Source organism: Monodon monoceros, unplaced genomic scaffold, assembly GCF_005190385.1.
Source record: "Monodon monoceros isolate NGI ecotype Baffin Bay Population unplaced genomic scaffold, NGI_Narwhal_1 Super_Scaffold_2, whole genome shotgun sequence".
NCBI classification, from domain to species: Eukaryota; Metazoa; Chordata; class Mammalia; order Artiodactyla; family Monodontidae; genus Monodon; species Monodon monoceros.
In genome coordinates, this window is record NW_021703776.1 from 73,191,586 (window position 1) to 73,208,913 (window position 17,328).

A 17,328-nucleotide genomic window follows, 5' to 3' on the forward strand; every position below is an offset into this window, starting at 1 on the left:
AAAGATATATATATATTAAAAAAAAAAAACTGCCATCCCTTGATCTCCAGCTAGCACTCCATTTCTTTGACCAATTTTCAGCAAAAATTCTTAAAAGAGTGCCTGACTCCATTTCCTCCCCCCCCCCATTCTTTACATAACCTGCTTCATTTCATTTCCATCATCCCCAGCACTCATGACCAACATCTTTCCAGAGCCAGCATCTTTGTTTCTCTCAACCTCTCAGCAGTTACTTATGCCATGGACACGTCCTTCTTGTGATCCTTTCTTCTCTCCATAGGGCGATGCTCCTCCCGCCTCGTTTTCCTGCTACCTCTCTGATTCCTCCATAGTTCTCTGTGCTGGCCTCTCATCTTCTTGCAGAGCTCTAAACATCAGCTGTATTCCAGCCCTCGTCTATCTACACTTTCTCTAGCTGTTATCTAACTCCATGCTTCAGAAATCATCTCTCAATGCATTGCACATTCATATCTCTAATTTAGACCACTCCCCTGCCCTCTAAATATATATCCAACTACTAACTTGACACCTCCCAGTGTTTCTAAAACACAGTGATAGAATGTCTTCCAGTAGATTTGACATTTTAGGGCAAAAGCTCTTGTTTGGAATCTCCTCAAAATATGCTTGCAGTATCAAGAGACCATTAAAAGTGAACAAAACTTCTACCTACTAGTTTGTCTAGTTTTATATAGCAGTTTGGAAAAAAAATCATCTGAACATTGTCACCTTATGAACAGCATAGTGTAATAGGTTGTGAATAACCCCAGAAATTTTTAAAATAGTAAAGTTATCAGAGTCCAACTTAATAATTCCCACTAGAAACCCCCATGTTAGGGGATTTCCAGTTATTTCAATTGATATCACAGTGTTTTAAAAACTATTATTTCTAATTCACTCTTCATTTTAACATGAATAGCATGTATGTCTCTCTATTCATTTCAGTTGTGTATCTCATACTGTTCTGTAGATGGGATGAAAAGAGAAGTGTTAATTCTTTTTAGCTCCATTCCTCACGTACTATATGGATTATAGTTGTTATTGCTAAAGCTATTATCTTAAAATTTTTGTGTTCTTAATTAACAAAGCTGTGTACTTATTTATTTTATTTGGATTCACAAGGTGCCTGCCATTTTTAGTACCATAAAGCTTCTCTGTCTCCTATTGTTAGCTACTTAAACATTATATATCTTAAATAGGCTGTGCATACCTAGATTTTTGCCTCCATGAATGAGTGAAAATTAAATAAATAAATAAGAGGTAGAAAGGATGAAAGGTGATGAGGTGATGTTTCAGACTTAGTGGTTACCAAGCCGTCTGGTGACTAGTGAATTGCCCACACTCATAGTCTCAATGTTTGAATGAGGCAGTTGACAGTTCATCTGTTTTCAGGACTGTCTACATCCTAGTGAGCACAGCTAAAAGATCTGAGCATATGAATAGTATCTACTGCCTTAATTCACCAATTGCAGCAGCAGATAAGCCATCCCTGTTATAGAGTGTGTCCTTAATAACACAGGAGTATGGAAGCTGCCGGGATGAGCAGGGAAGACTGTGCCTCTGTACGGTTCACAGTTAGATTCCAGTTAATGAGTTTCCAGAAAGTTCTTGCAAGATTGATGTAATCTGAGAAGAGTTTTCTGTCAATAGAAACTCCCTCTGTTTCTCCTTTGTCCTTTTATTGACCGTGTTTATTTTGGGTTCCAGTAAAGATCAAGTGACTGATTGTATAATGACCAACAAGAAACCTGATGGGAGGAGAAGTGGGGAACCTGCCTTTTCTTCAGTGCTCCTGATGCCTAATTCTATTTTGGTTAGAAATTTTTTAAGCTTCTGTTAGCTCTGACATTCTCTTCTGAACCTATGAAAGATTTCAAGTCTTGATTGGCATGTATACAGGCACTATTCCAGGTGCTCTCAGGAATCACACATATCTGCCACTGTCCCTGAATGCTCATGTCCAATGATTAGGTCATTCACCACTGCAGTTGTCAGAGCTGATAAAGAACTCTGAACCAGTGTGTTACTGGAACCAAGAAAGACAAAGAAAGCACCATTAAGATGTTCTTGGGTCTTGATTAGTAGGAGAGGCTTACGAGAACCTGAAGGGATTGCGGGAGTGTGGAAAAGTTGGGAAAATTTGTTGAGCTTTGTGCCTGTCACTTTAACTTTCTGGGTTTAGAATTTTTCATTTGTACCAAGAAGGAATGGATTAGAACAGAGGTTCTCAACCTGACAGCGCATGTGGAAACTTTATAAAGATAGAGATTACTCAGGGTCCTCTAAGATTAGTTAAAGCCGTTCTCTTCATTGGGGGCAAGGTGACCAGGCATGATGTCTATCTTTTAAAAAGTGTTCCAGGTGATTCTGGTATATCTAGACTTGTGAATCACTGGATTAGTTGGTCTCTAAGATTCATTTTCACTCCAGTTTTCTGTGAGTCACGGCACAGAGTCAGCAAGCTTTGTCTATAAAGGGTTAGATAGTACTTTTTTCAGCCTTGTGAGCTATGTGGTCTCTATGGCAATTATTCAACTCAGCCTTTGTCGGGCAAAGCTAATGTAAACAAATGCATGTGGCTGGATCTGGCCATTGGGCCATAGTTTTGCTGACCTCTGGTCTATGGGATAGAATTTACCTTGGAACTGACAGACCATCAGCAAATTACTTTTGTCCTGTGTATCAACCAATGACACATATAAATCTGTATAAGATATATAAAGGATGGTGCTTAATGAGAGAGAACTTGGGGAAGTTGCACTATCTCAAAATTAAGATGCTTATAGAAAATCAAAACCTTGGGAAAATATTTTGATTTGTTGTTCTGGATTTTGTTTTTTAGTAAATCTTCTCTTCTTGAGATTTCCTTTGAAATATGTTTAATGGCTACCACATAGACCCAGTTGCATTCACCAAGCACTTGCTGATGGCCTATCATGTGCTTTTAAAAAACAGTAACACCAGAAAGAGTTCAAGTTTGAGTAATAGATTCAATAAGTGATACCAGACCTTTTCAGATAGGTAAATTTGAGAGTCTTCCTTTGCCTATTGGCACTTAGTACCTTGATTATTGAAACTCTTAATTATTGAAATAGGCACAACATATTTGATACCTCTACGTTTATTTAGGATATGTCTTTTGTCATTAGTTGTAATGTGTTTTCTTTCTCTTTCTCACTTCTTACAGTCAGAAAAAGTGACATTGACTTGCCATGTGATTTGCCACAAGTTAAATAGCAAGCTATAATAATTTCCAAAGGGTTAGAATTTATAGTATACTATAAGTAACTCACTTATGCTGTTAATAATTTATAACAATACAGTTCTGATTGACTTTTTAAGTGCTCTAGGAGCATAAGTAATAGGCGTTGAAAGATAGACCAGAGTTTCAAGAATATGTTTTGGGCAGAGTCTGTTTCCATGATAACCATTATCTCTTTTTTTTTTTTTTTTTTACATCTTTATTAGAGTATAATTGCTTTACAATGGTGAGTTAGTTTCTGCTTTATAACAAAGTGAATCAGTTATACATATACATGTGTTCCCATATCTCTTCCCTCTTGCATCTCCCTCCCTCCCACCCTCCCTATCCCACCCCTCCAGGTGGTCACTACTCAACCATTATCTCTTAAATCTATATGCATGGCTTAAAGATTATGCCAATGACTCTAACGTGGTCTTGGGTCTCAGGTCTCTAGTTAGTTGATTCTGAAAAGCATTTAGTTTGGGTCTACCAGGAAGAATCTATGATTTAAAACACTTTAATCCTCCCTTTCATGTACTTCACATTTTGAAAATCTCTCTTGCAAAATGTGTGGTTTTTCACATGTCACTGTTCTAGATGATTCTCTTCAAATTTGTTTCTTATAATCTTCCTATAACAACCAGTTATGAAAACGCTTTACAGTGTTGCCAGCCAGATCTCAAGCTTATGAAATATATTTTCTATCATCATGGCTTTTGGGGTATTACAGCATGTAGTTTAGGTGTTAATGCACAGTTTTGATGTACTGGTTTCCAAATAACCAAAAGGATGAAAGGAAAAAGAGCAATATTTTGTGAGGGAGAGGAGTCTGGCTTCCTGACTTGCCCTAGAATAGATCTTTAAGCCTCTTTGTTAACAAAAGGTGGAAAGGAAAATCAAGAATCATTTTCTTTTTCACTAAATATATCTGTTATAAAGTTGAGATGAGGCTGTGGAGCTGTCTTTTCCCAAAAGACTCTGTTCTCCTGATGCTTAGATTAGTAATTTAGACCAGCGGTCCCCAACCTTTTTGGCACCAGGGACTGGTTTCGTGGAAGACAATTTTTCCACGGACGGGGCGTTGGGGGGTTGGTTCAGGCGGTAACGCGAGCGATAGGGAGCGATGGGGAGCGGCAAATGAGGCTTTGCTCGCTGGCCAACCACTCACCTCCTGTTGTGCGGCCCTGTTCCTAACGGGCTGCGGACCTGTAGAGGTCCGCAGACTGGGGGTTGGGGACCTCTGATTTAGATGCTATCATAAAGATAATGAGATTCAGTTTTAAAGATTGACTCAGGAGAATTTTTTGAGCATAGTAAATTTAAATGATCAAGCCAAAACTTTAAAGCAGAAAGCTACTCAAGCAAAAATCCCACTTCATTTTAGTTAAACTCCAATTTTATAGAAGTCTGTGCAAATTATATCAAGTTTTCCTCTTCATGTGAGGAAAGGTTTGATGTTTCAGTGCCTGAGTCTCATTTTGGCTTCATCATTTACTTCTTAAAACCTAAGACACATTCTCCCACCTAAGCTGGTAATGGCTACGTTGAGACTTTGCTGTCAGTGGGCTAGACAGAGCTTCCCCCTCATTCCTCTTCGGGAAACACGTTTCTATGCACAGAAGCAGCAGCTTAAGGTTAAGGAGTTTGCCCGACTCCGTCTACAGAACTCTGAAAATTGCCAACTCTGAATTTCCATCCAGCTCCATCTACATAGCTGGACAATGGCGTAGCAGTTTTTACATATCACCTGAAAATGTTTAGACATTCCAAATTAGAGACAGGATTAAGTTAGTTTAAAAAGCTCGATGAAGACAAATATATGAGACTAAAAATAGTTTGGTATGTTACAACTTCCTTCTAATCCAAATAGCCATGTATATTTTCAGGCTGAGAGGCCGAGGCTACAACTGCAGCCTGGATTTCCTGCTAAGGTCCTTACAGCACTGTCATTCTCCCTGCTCAGAAACTGCTTTCTGCATATGAGGTAGAACAATGCATTAATTCATTATGAACAAAGATTTATTAAGGGACTGCATGATGGTAAACACTAGATGGGGAAGATCCAACAAACAGTGCTTGAATAAGTTTACTGTAATAGCCACAGTGGATTTAACTGAAGCCCATAAGATGTAAGCTTCACGTTCTCCCACTTGCATGGAACCCTTTCAAGGCCCTATACTTAATTTTCTATGCAGAATTTTAGTTCTTTTTCTTTCTTCTCTCTTTTTGAATATTGTTCCCTGTAAATCCTTGTTGCCTGTCTATATTATTTATAGTAGCGTGCATCTGTTAATCCCATACTCCTAATTTATTCCCCCTTAGTAACCATAAGTTTGTTTTCTGTATCTGTGAGTCTGTTTCTGTTTTGTAGGTAGATTCATTAGTATTATTTTTTAGATTTCACATATAAGTGATATCATATAACATTTATCTTTCTCTGTCTGACTTGCTTCACTTAAGTATGATATTCTCTAGATCCATCAATGTTGCTGCAAATGGCAATATTTCATCCTTTTTATGGCTAAGATTTCATTGTATATATATTCTTTTTCTTAAGAAGAGTCCCCTAAATTACTGAAGTTTCAGGTTCCACCAAACCTGGATCCATCCCTGACTGCAGGTATGAATCTTTGGCTGTGAAATCAAGTGTACGAGAAATATGACTACTTGTGCTATAGTCAACTTTATTTTCTATTTGAACATGCCTTCCGCCGAGTGGAAGAGACAACCTCAGCAAATACAGAGATCTTCCTAGAAGTGAATCTATAATAAATTGTGAGTGGAGTTTACAGGATACCAAGACACTGAAGGAGGGGGCGTCTGGCCCTGGGTTGTCCCTTGTTGTGCTTGCTGTCTCCGAGACTATCTCTGACCTAGAAGTGTACAGTCCAGGTATATTGGGCCTTTGTCCTTCTGGTCCTGATTCTGAGCTCTCCCTAGGTGAGTTCTCTCTCTCTCTCTCAGCTGCTTCCATGTGTCTGAGGAATGGAAGACCCTGAGGGATCAAAGCATTGGGATTCTTGGCTTCCCTTCAGCACCATTCTGGAAATACAAGAAAATCTGAAGCTATGTCAAGTTATCTATGTCTAGACATGCCAAGCATCCGTGTCCACTCTATTGCTCCTGTGCCATGCCGGGCACTGGAACCTTCTCTAAGGCCCTCCTCATTCCTGGCTCCACCTTAGAAATGAGGCATAGGCTTCCTATGTTCTAAAATCCCTCAAATCTACTTGAGGAGAGAACCAGAGTTCAGTTGCAAGGCAGTGCTTCTTTTAAGAGGAACTGGTGTCTCAGCCCATTCATGAGTTGGATTTTGCAGTGAGGAGAGAAGCTATTTCTCATCCATCAGAATTTCATCCATGACTACTGTTTTTTACATAAACACTGTGCTTTGTGTCCTTCAGGTTTTGGTTTTTGAAGCTTAAAAGGCAATATTCATGTGGCTCAAAATTTTCAAACTGTCAATCTCTGACTACAAAGGCAATTTTTTGCAACTTGCAAGACCAGAAATGATTTTCTGGGCTCTCGTTCTGATGTAGCTTCTCCTTTGAGAGGCAGTGAAAGTAGAATGTGCAAATTGGAGAGCCTGCGAGGTACAAGGAATTAGTTAGCAATTCATAACATTATCTGGCCACATCATCTATTCAGTAATGGCATTTCAGTGGCTGAGAAACTGACCATAACGCAGGTGTCTGCACTAGCCACCTTTTCTTCCCATCAGAAAATATTCTAACCCATTGAGTTGAGTGAATGTTCATGTGCTGTGGATGAGTGCCCATTGTTAAGGTGAACTAGTTCTTGGTCAGGAATATTTGACCATGCTGTGGGTAACTATAATAGCCTGTCTTGGGGCCACTTTATGCAATTAGACTATATGAAAGGTGACGAGTTGAAAATTGTTTTCTAAATTTGATAGGTACATTGCATCTATCATAGCTGACATCAGAAGTTCTGCATTCAAAAAACAAACAAGCAAACAAAGAAGTTCTGGATTCACCCTTGCTAATGGAGAATGTAATTTGCTGTACTCAAACACAAATCCTTACACAGAAGGCTTATCCACTACATTTTAGTGCTACCAAAATAGTAGTTTTGAGTGTCATTTTCTAATAACGCCACATATAATTTTGAGTATTTTAGATAGCAATATTTAAATGTTTTTTTTTGATTGCTTGGAAGTATGAAAATACGATGGATTTTCGTTATACAGTACCTTTCTTGACATACTAAAGCACCTAACAAAGACTAGTTCAGAATTCTTCACAGCACTGACATGCAGAAATGTCAACAGTTTACTTTAATTCAAAATTAATAAAAAATAACTGAATCAGGATTTAACAAACCCTGAAAATCACCCATAATTTGGAATTTAAAATACTATGTTAGAGGACTAGTTATAATATGCCTTTCATTTCCCCTAGAGTTATTTATGATGGATGTGGGCTTTGGATACTTTTCACTTCCATTTACAGTGGGTTTGGCTTAAAAGGATTCCCTTTTTGAATTTTGAATAATTATTGAAGAAACTTCGAGATATTCTCAAGATGAAGGAAATTGAAGCACACAATTACTAGACAGAAGAAAGCTCTTTATAAACAGCAGGCTTGATCAGTGCATGTGAAGACAGGCAACGCTATTAGATTTACTAAGATGGAACTGTTACTGTTCAGTTAAGGATCAATATCTAGACTTCTCTGATTCATCTACCAGTCATTCATACTAAAGGTGAAGAATTCTTCCCATTTCACCTTTTGATAATGAAAAATAGAAATAATAGAGACATATGCCCAAAGGCATTTCTTCCCACCATTTTTTTCGCAAAAAGAATCATTTCTAATAATCTAAACCTTAACTATAAATACAATGATAAGAAATTAACATTGTAAAGGAGAAGGTTAAATTCTTGACTGGGTAAAGCCAGAATCAACAATTACTTTTAAGACAAAAAAATTTCTGTCTAGTAAGCTGTTAACACCTGTGAAGGACTAAGCCATAGAATCAAGGATGATATCTTTTAAAAATAGAAATTGAGGGCTTCCCTGGTGGCGCAGTGGTTGAGAGTCCGCCTGCCGATGCAGGGGACACGGGTTCGTGCCCCGGTCCGGGAAGATCCCACGTGCCGCGGAGCGGCTGGGCCCGTGAGCCGTGGCCGCTGAGCCTGCGCATCCGGAGCCTGCTCCGCAACGGGAGAGGCCACAACAGTGAGAGGCCCGCGTACGGCAAAAAAGAAAAAAAAAGAAATTGAGTGAATTCAAAGTCTCCAACTCTTTCTTCTTATTCATTTACTTATTTATATATTTAATCATTCACATATTTATCCCTTTATTCACTTAAATTTTTTTCAAATATTTATTGGATGCTTATTATATGCCAGGCTATTTTAAAAATCAAATTCCAATAAATTATAGTTGTTCAGAGAAATATGTTCTTGTTAAAGAATTTAAGCACCTTTGAAAAATAGTTGAATTTCATAATGCCATTTGCAGCAACATGGATGCAACTAGAGATTATCATACTAAGTGAAGTAAGTCAGAAGGAGAAAGACAAATACTATATGATATCACTTATATGTAGAATCTAAAATATGACACAAATGAACTTATTTACAAAACAGAAACAGACTCACAGACATAGAGAATGGACTTGTGGTTGCCAAGCGGGGTAGGCAGTGCAGGGGTGGGGGATGGATTGGGAGTTTGAGGTTAGCAGATGCAAGCCATTATATATAGAATGGATAAACAACAAGGTCCTACTGTTGCAAGGGAACTATATTCAATATCCTTTGGTAAACCATAAGGGAAAAGAATATGAAAAAGAATTTATATACATATGCATAACTGAATCACTTTGCTGTACATCAGAAACTAACACAACATTGTAAATCAACTATACTTCAATAAAATAAATTTTAAAAAATAAATTAATTTAAAAAATGGTTGAATTTTAAATACAGCTCTTATACACAGTCACATTTTGCTCAGCAATGGAAATTGATCTTTAAGTAATTCAGATTAAAAATGTAATATTTAACTACAGATATATGCCAGTGACTTAAATTTGTTTGAAGATTATTGTGGTTATTCAAAATTTACTAAGCCTCAAGAGCCCACTTACCACCCAGCTGACATAGAATTGTTGATAGTTATTAATGTACTGTGAGAGTAAGGCAAGACTCTTACGTAGTGGTTTAGAGGTGTAAAACATTTTATTATAATATACCAGTTGTAAAACATTGTGTAGTACTACTCATGGTAGAAAAAAGTTTTCCCCTTGACATCATCTATTCCCTTGAGTAGAGTTTGGCTATTTATGTGTGACTTGCATAACTGAGAATTTACTGATCACAAAAACAAGCAGTTTTATACAGAGCGCATTTATAGAAATCCTAGTTAATTCTCTTGGTTAAGCTTTTAATTACATCCAGTTATTTCCTGTTAGTTCATTGAAAAAACTAACAAATAACCAAGTGATGACTAGCTAGCATCACATCTTACAAGTTATTTTTTGGGAAACACCAAAATAATTAAGACATTGTCTGCAACTCTTAAAGAAAAATTAAAAATTATTTTTATTTCAGATGCGATCTGTGAGCCGAGTCTTTAAGTTTATTGATATGCCAGCAGAAGATGGTAAACCTAACAAGTCACTGAAACCATCCAAGGATGGCCAGCTCTCAAAAGTTATGATTATCGAGAATCATCATGTGAAGAAAGATGACATCTGGCCCTCAGGGGGCCGAATGACTGTGAAAGACCTCACAGCGAAGTATATAGACGGTGGGAATGCCATATTAGAGAACATTTCCTTCTCAATAAGTCCTGGCCAGAGGGTGAGATTTAAACATTGCTTGCTTTGTTAAACCTGTGTTCAGTAAGTGAATTTCAGTAGCCTAAAGCAATGTGTTAGTAGAATCTATTTGTAACACTGTTATTGTAGACTAGGACCAATATTGAACACAAATATTTTCAAGTTATTATATGAAGTCATTGTTTCATGTGAAATATACTTTGCAAAATCCTGAGCCTATATAATGGAACCATTTTATTCCATTTTATTTTATTTTTGTATTAATTTTTATTGGAGTATAGTTACTTTACAATGTTATGTTAGTTTCTGCTGTACATCAAAGTGAATCAGTTATATATATACATATATGCACTCTTTTTTAGATTCCATTCCTATTCAGGTCACCACAGAGCACTGAGTAGCGCTCCCTGTGCTATACAGTAGGTGCTCATTAGTTATCTATTTTATACATAGTAGTGTATATATGTCAGTCCTAATCCCCCAATTCATCCCACTCACCTCTTTCCCCCTTGGTAAGCATGAGTTTGTTTTCTACATCTGTGATTCTATTTCTGCTTTGCAAGTAAGTTCATCTGTACCATTTTTCTAGGTTCCACATATAAGCAATATTATATGATATTTGTCTTTCTCTTTCTGACTTACTTCACTCTGTATGACAATCTCTGGGTCCATCCATGTTGCTGGAAATGACATTATTTTGTTCCTTTTTATGGCTGAGTAATATTCCATTATATATATATATATATATATATATATATATATATATGCCACATCTTCTTTATCCATTCCTCTGTCAGTGGACATTTAGGTTGCTTATACAAACAGCTCATGCAGCTCAATATCAAAAAACAAACAACCCAATCAAAAAATGGGTAGAAGATCTAAATAGACATTTCTCCAAAGAAGACATACACATGGCCAAAAAACACATGAAAAGATGCTCAACATCACTAATTATTAGAGAAATGCAAATCAGAACTACAGTGAGGTATCACCTCTCACTGGTCAGAGTGACCATCATCAAAAAGTCTACAAATAATAAATGCTGGAGAGGGTGTGGAGAAAAGGGAACCCTCTTGCATTGTTGGTGGGAATGTAAATTGATACAGCCACTATGGAGAACAGTATGGAGGTTCCTTAAAAAACTAAAAATAGAGCTACCATATGATCCAGCAATCCCACTCCTGGGCATATAATGGGATCTTTTTTATTTAATTAATTTATTTTATTTATTTATTTTTGGCTGAGTTGAGTCTTTGTTGCTGTGCACATGCTTTCTCTAGTTGTGGTGAGCAGGGGCTACTCTTCGTTGCGGTGTGCAGGCCTTCTCATTGCAGTGGCTTCTCGTTGCAGAGCACGGGCTCTAGGCGCGTGGGCTTCAGTGGTTGCGGTATGCAGGCTCAATAGTTGTGGCTCACGGGCTCTAGAGCACAGGCTCTGTAGTTGTGGCGCACAGGCTTAGTTGCTCTGTGGCATGTGGGATCTTCCTGGACCAGGAATCGAACTGCATTGGCAGGCGGATTCTCAACCACTACGCCACCAGGGAAGCCCTGGGACCATTTTAAATGTGATTCTACTTGCAGAATATCTAATTGATTGCTACCTTACCAACTAAAGAAGCTGTTAAATAAACCAAAGTTATAACATGTTTTATATTTTGCATCTTGAAACTATCTTCCATTTCAGGTGAGGGAAATATTTTGTTGCTGACTCCATCTAAAGTTTTCTTAAATTTTATGTAATTGACACTCTTTCAAACAAGTGGTACTTTTTTTCTTAGCTTTTTCCAATTTTCTTGTTTAGTTGGAGTTTTCATCAAGGTATGGATTGTTAAATTTTTTTCCCAATAATGTGCTAAGTTATAATTATTTATGAAGCAATAATTTTTTATTATTTAATAAGCAAAAATAACCTTGTACTATTTTGAAGTGTTTTTTTATGGATCCCAGCGCTGGGCTGAATTCACAGAAGTTACTCAAATATACAGATTCTGGAATTGATTCTTAGAGAAGGGGATGGTCATTCTCCCTACATTTTATGCTCTGTAAATGTGATTTTACATTCTCTCCAGATTCCTTATTCTGGGCCACTCTATAAATCTAGCAGGAGTATTATATTGTTTTGATTGCTTTCTTTTCCATTTAAATTGAGATAGAATACAATAGGGCCACTTCTTATGAAAACTGAATTTTATTTTATTTATTTTTTAAAATATTTATTGGGTTGCACTGGTCTTAGTTGCAGCTCACCAGCTCCTTAGTTGTGGCATGCATTTGGGATCTAGTTCCCTGACCAGGGATCGAACCCAGCCCCCTGCACTGGGAACGCTAAGTCTTAACCACTGCGCCACCAACAAATTCGCTGAAAACTGAATTTTAAAACTTCATCTCTCTGTGGTTTAATCTCAAACAGAGATTTTTTTTTTTTAACTGGGGAGATAATGGTCAGTAAGTTTCGTTAGGCCACCATCACTGTCACCAACACAGAAACAGACTGTTTTCACTTGCTTTTGCCCATGGCTTTAGGAATGTTTGATAATTGGATGTATTAGGCAAAGTTCTGATAAGAAAAATGTATAGAGTGAGCAAAAATTTTCTACATCTTATGCTAAATGGCTTGAAATTGCACACTGGAAATTTTGACTTACCTTTTAGTCTAGTTAGGAAAAATATATTCACATACTACTAAAATTAGCTCTCTATTATATTTATGCTCATCAAGAATGAGATTTTTTTTTCTGAGAGAAAAGTATAAATGGGCATAAATGGAAAGACTAGGTTTTAGACTGAATTTTCCCCTAATATTAGAATGAGGTTGTCTAAAGTTATGCTTTGGAACTAAGTAAAATTAATGGTTTGCCTTCATTCTTCCCTTCCATTGAGAAAAGCGTAATTAATTACTCTTTCTTGCTTTATACATCAATGAATGCCATAGGCAGCTGAGGGTCACCAGGATGGATGCCAAAAGCGCTGTGAAGTTATAACAACAGCAACAGATAGGTTGATCCACAGGAGGAATAGATTTGGTAAATTATTTGCTTTCCCTCCTCCTGACATTCTCCCATCCATTTGCTTTTCCAGTGCTCACTTGCCTACTAAATTAAATACAAACAAGTCCTAGTAGAGTGACAGTGTTTCAGAGTCCTCGTTTTTGTAGGTAGTTTCCTTGATGCGAGAGTAGTAATCAGAGATGCTGTAAAATGAGGAAGAAGCAATATGCTCAGGCATTCCATCTTCTCTGAACCTTTATACAGGAAGCAGGTGATGTGTCTTTGCAAGACACTCCCTAGGTGCTTTGGGGGAATTGAAAATCACTCACATAAGGCTATAGATGTTTATAGAGTGCTTATCATGTCCTAAGCACTGTTTAAAGACCTTTATTTGCTATCACATTTGATCTTATTTTAACTCCAAAGGTAGATGTTATTACCCTTTTTGTGCATAGTGGAAGAAACTAACAATCAGTTAAGTGAGTGAAGTAGCAGGGATCTCAAACTCAGATCTGTCTGACCTCAAAGTCCTATTTTACCTGCTTCTCTTAAAAGAAGAAAAAGAAGGAGCAGAAGAAAGAAGACAGAAAGAGAGAGAGATCTGTCACAGAAGATGTCAATCTAAAAGGGGAAATGTGAAATCCAGTAACAGCTAAAGCAGAATTACTCTGAAGCTAACAAGGCTGAGGTTTCAAAGAACTTCACTTGCCTGAGCCCCTTTCAAGGCCCTGTACATAATTTTGTGTTTATAGTTTTGAAATCTTTATTCTTGAAAAGAGCTCCCCTCCCCCCCCCAAAAAATTATACCCTTGAATAAGAGATATATAGATAAAATGCTAAGGTAGTTCAGAAGAGGAAGCAGTTATTATCATTTGGCTAGGAGTTGGGCTATTCAGGGAAGGTTTTCCACAGGAAGTGGCATTTAGAATGAGGCTTCAAGACTTAAACTGTGATTTGAATAATTAAGGTGGGTGAAGAAAGGTGCTGTAGGCAGAGGGAAAAACATGAGGCATGGAGCATGTGTGGAAAACAATGACTGGTTCAGTCATTCGATGACTGGAGGATGCATAAAGGATGTAATTGGATCCAAGATTGGTGCAAGTTGATGCAGATTATGGATCTTGAGAGCCAAAGCAATAAAGGGAGGTGATAACTCAGAAAATCCTAATTGATTTTGCTACCACATGGTCTTTGAGAGTGTGGTTCCTGCACCAGCATCATCTGTGTCACTTGAAAACTTGCAAGAAATGCATATTTTTGAGCCTCACTGAGCCCTACTGCCCAAGGGGTGGGGACAGTGGTCTGTGTTTTATCACACCTTCCAGGTGGTGCTGACACATGCCCATCTACTTGTGAGAACCCATATTTAAGAGAGTCTTTAGGTGTAGAGGAGTGATGTAGAAGAGTGAGGGTAGAATTCCAACTGTAAAGGCTTAGGGAATGGGTGATTCCTAAATTGAGGGGTTATATAGAACACCAATGTTGGTGGTGGGAGAGAGAAAGCAAGAACATCTGTCTAAGAGGATGGGTATATAGAGGGATTTGCCTTTGTTCTGTAGGAGTAGTTGGGGTTTTTTTGTTTTGTTTTGTTTTGTTTCTTGAGACAGGAGGAAAGGAGATAAGTGGAGTTAAAGAGAATCATTGAGCAAAAAGCTGGAAAACTGAAGTTGTTCTTATTAGGCTGCCTTAATATTTTAAGTCAACTTCCAAAATCATCGAAGTTGAGTAGTGTCAGTCCTCTGATTTTGTTCTTCTTCAATAATGTGTTGACTGTTCTTTTGCATCTCCATGTAAACTTTAGAATCAGTTTGCCATATACACTAAATAACTTGCTGGGATTTTGACTGGGATTGCACTGAATCTATAGATCAAGTTGAGAAGAACCAACATCTTGACAATATTGAGTCTTCCTATCCATGAACATGGAATATCTCTCCACTTGTTTAATTTTTCTTTGATTTAATTCATCACTTTTTGTAGTTTTTCTCATCCTGATCTTGTGTATATTTTCTTAGATTTATACCTAAGTATTTCATTTTGGGGAGTGCTAATGTAAATTGTATTTTGTTTTTAATTTAAAATTCCACTTGTTCATTGCTGGTATGTAGGAAAGCAGTTGACTTATGTATATTAACCTTGTATCCTGCAGTCTTTCTATAGTCACTTATTAGTTCCAGGAGTTTTAGTATTGATCCTTTTGTACTCTCTACATAGATGATAACGTCATCTGCGAACAAAAACAGTTTTATTTTGTTCTTCTCAATCTGTATGCCTTTTATTTCCTTTTCTTGTCTTGCATTAGCTAAGATTAGGGTGCTGAAAGCAGTTGTAAGAGGGGGCATTCTTGCCTTGATGTTGATCTTAGTGGGAAAGCTTCACATTTTTCATCATTCAGTAATAATAGCTGTAGGGTTTTTGCAGAGGTTCTTTATCAAGTTGATGACCTTTCCCTCTATTCCTACTTTGCTAAGAGTTTTTATCAGGCATTGATGGTGGATTTTGTCAAAGGCTTTTTCTACATCTGTTGATATGGCCGTATTATTTTTCTTGCCCATTGATATGATGGATTGTATTAATTGATTTTCAAATGTTGAACCAACCCTGCATATCTGGGATAAATCCCACTTGGTCATGGTGTATCATTCTCTTTATACATTGTTGGATTTCATTTGTTAATTTTTTAAAGCATTTTGCATCTATGTTCATGAGAAATATTGATCTGTAATGTCTACTTTTGGTATTATGGCAATGCTGGTTTCATAGAATGATTTAGGATGTAACCCTTTTGCTTCTGTCTTCTGAATGAGATTGTAGAAAATTGGTAGAAATTCTACTTTAGGTGATTTGTAGAATTCACCAGTGAATCTATCTGGGATTGGTGCTTTCCGATTTGGAAGGTTATTAATTATCAATTCAATTTCTTGAAAAAGTATATGCCTATTCAGATTGTCTATTTCTTCTTATGAGTTTTGGCAGATTGTATCTTTTAAGGAATTTGTTCATTTCATCTAAGTTATCAAACTAGTGGGCATAGAGTTGTTCATAGTATTTCTTTACTATTAATAATATGTATTAAGAGATGTAGTGAATTTCTCTCTTTCATTTCTTTAAAAAAATTTTAATTGAAATATAGTTGACATACAATATTATGTAAGGTTCAGGTGTACTACATAGTGATTTGACATCTGCATACATTATGAAATGGTCACCACAATAAGTCTAGTAACCATTCATCCCCATACAAAGTTATTACAATATTAACTGCATTCCTTATGCTAAATAAGGTAAATATTCTTTCATTTTTGATGTTAGTAATTTGTGTCATCTCCTTATTTTCTTAGTTAGCCTGGCTAGAAACTTATAAAATTTAATGATCTTTTCAGAGAACCAGTTTTTAGTTTCATTGATTTTCCCTACCAATTTCCTATTTTCAATTGGTTGATTCTACTGTAATTGTTATTTATTTATTTTTCTTCTGCCTAATTTGGATTTAATTTACTCTTCTTTTTCTGGTTTCCTAAGATGGAAGCTTAGATTATTGATTTTAGATATTTCTTCTTTTTTGTATTACATATTCTTTTCTATACAAGATATTTATATTATACTACAAATATATATTTATTTTGTATGAGATATATTAGATATTTCTATATTAGATATTTCTTATTTTCTATAGCATTTAATATTATAATTTCCCTCTGTACTGCTTTTGCTGCATACCACAAAATCTGATAAATTTCTTTTTTATTTTCATTTATTCGAAATCTTTTTTCCCTTGAGATTTCTTTTTTAACCTATGTGTTTTTTAATGTCCAAGTATTTGGGGATTTTCCAGCTGTCTTTCTGTTATTGATTTCTGGTTTAATTCCATCATGGTCTGAGAGCATACATTGTATGAGTTGCATTCTCTTGAATTCGTTAAATTGTGTTTTATGACCCATAATGTGATTTATCTTGGTGAATGTTCCCTATGAGCTTGAGAATAATGTTATTTTGCTGTTGTTGGATGAAGTAGTCTATAGGTGTTAATTATATCCAATTGACTGATGATTGTGTAGAGTTCAACTGTATCCTTACTGATTTTCTAACTTCTGTGTCTGTCCATTTTTGATAGAGGAATATTGAAGTCTCCAACTTAATAGTGGATTCATCTATTTCTCTTTGCAATTCTGTCAGGTTTTGCCTCATGTTATTTTGGCACACTGTTAGGCATATACACATTAAAAATTATTATGTCTTTCTGGAGTATTGGCCCCTTTATCATTATATGGTACCCCTTATCTGATAATTT

The 17,328-nt window shown here is 36.5% G+C and overlaps 1 protein-coding gene across 1 annotated transcript in view; it reads left to right on the plus strand.

The window, feature by feature from the left end:
• Positions 1-17,328, plus strand: part of CFTR (CF transmembrane conductance regulator) — a 195,529-nt gene that overhangs the window by 145,190 nt on the left and 33,011 nt on the right. Inside the window, exon 22 of the mRNA XM_029234325.1 lies at positions 9,819-10,070. Coding sequence (XP_029090158.1) covers positions 9,819-10,070 — 252 coding nt within the window. The remainder of the gene's footprint in view (positions 1-9,818; positions 10,071-17,328) is intronic.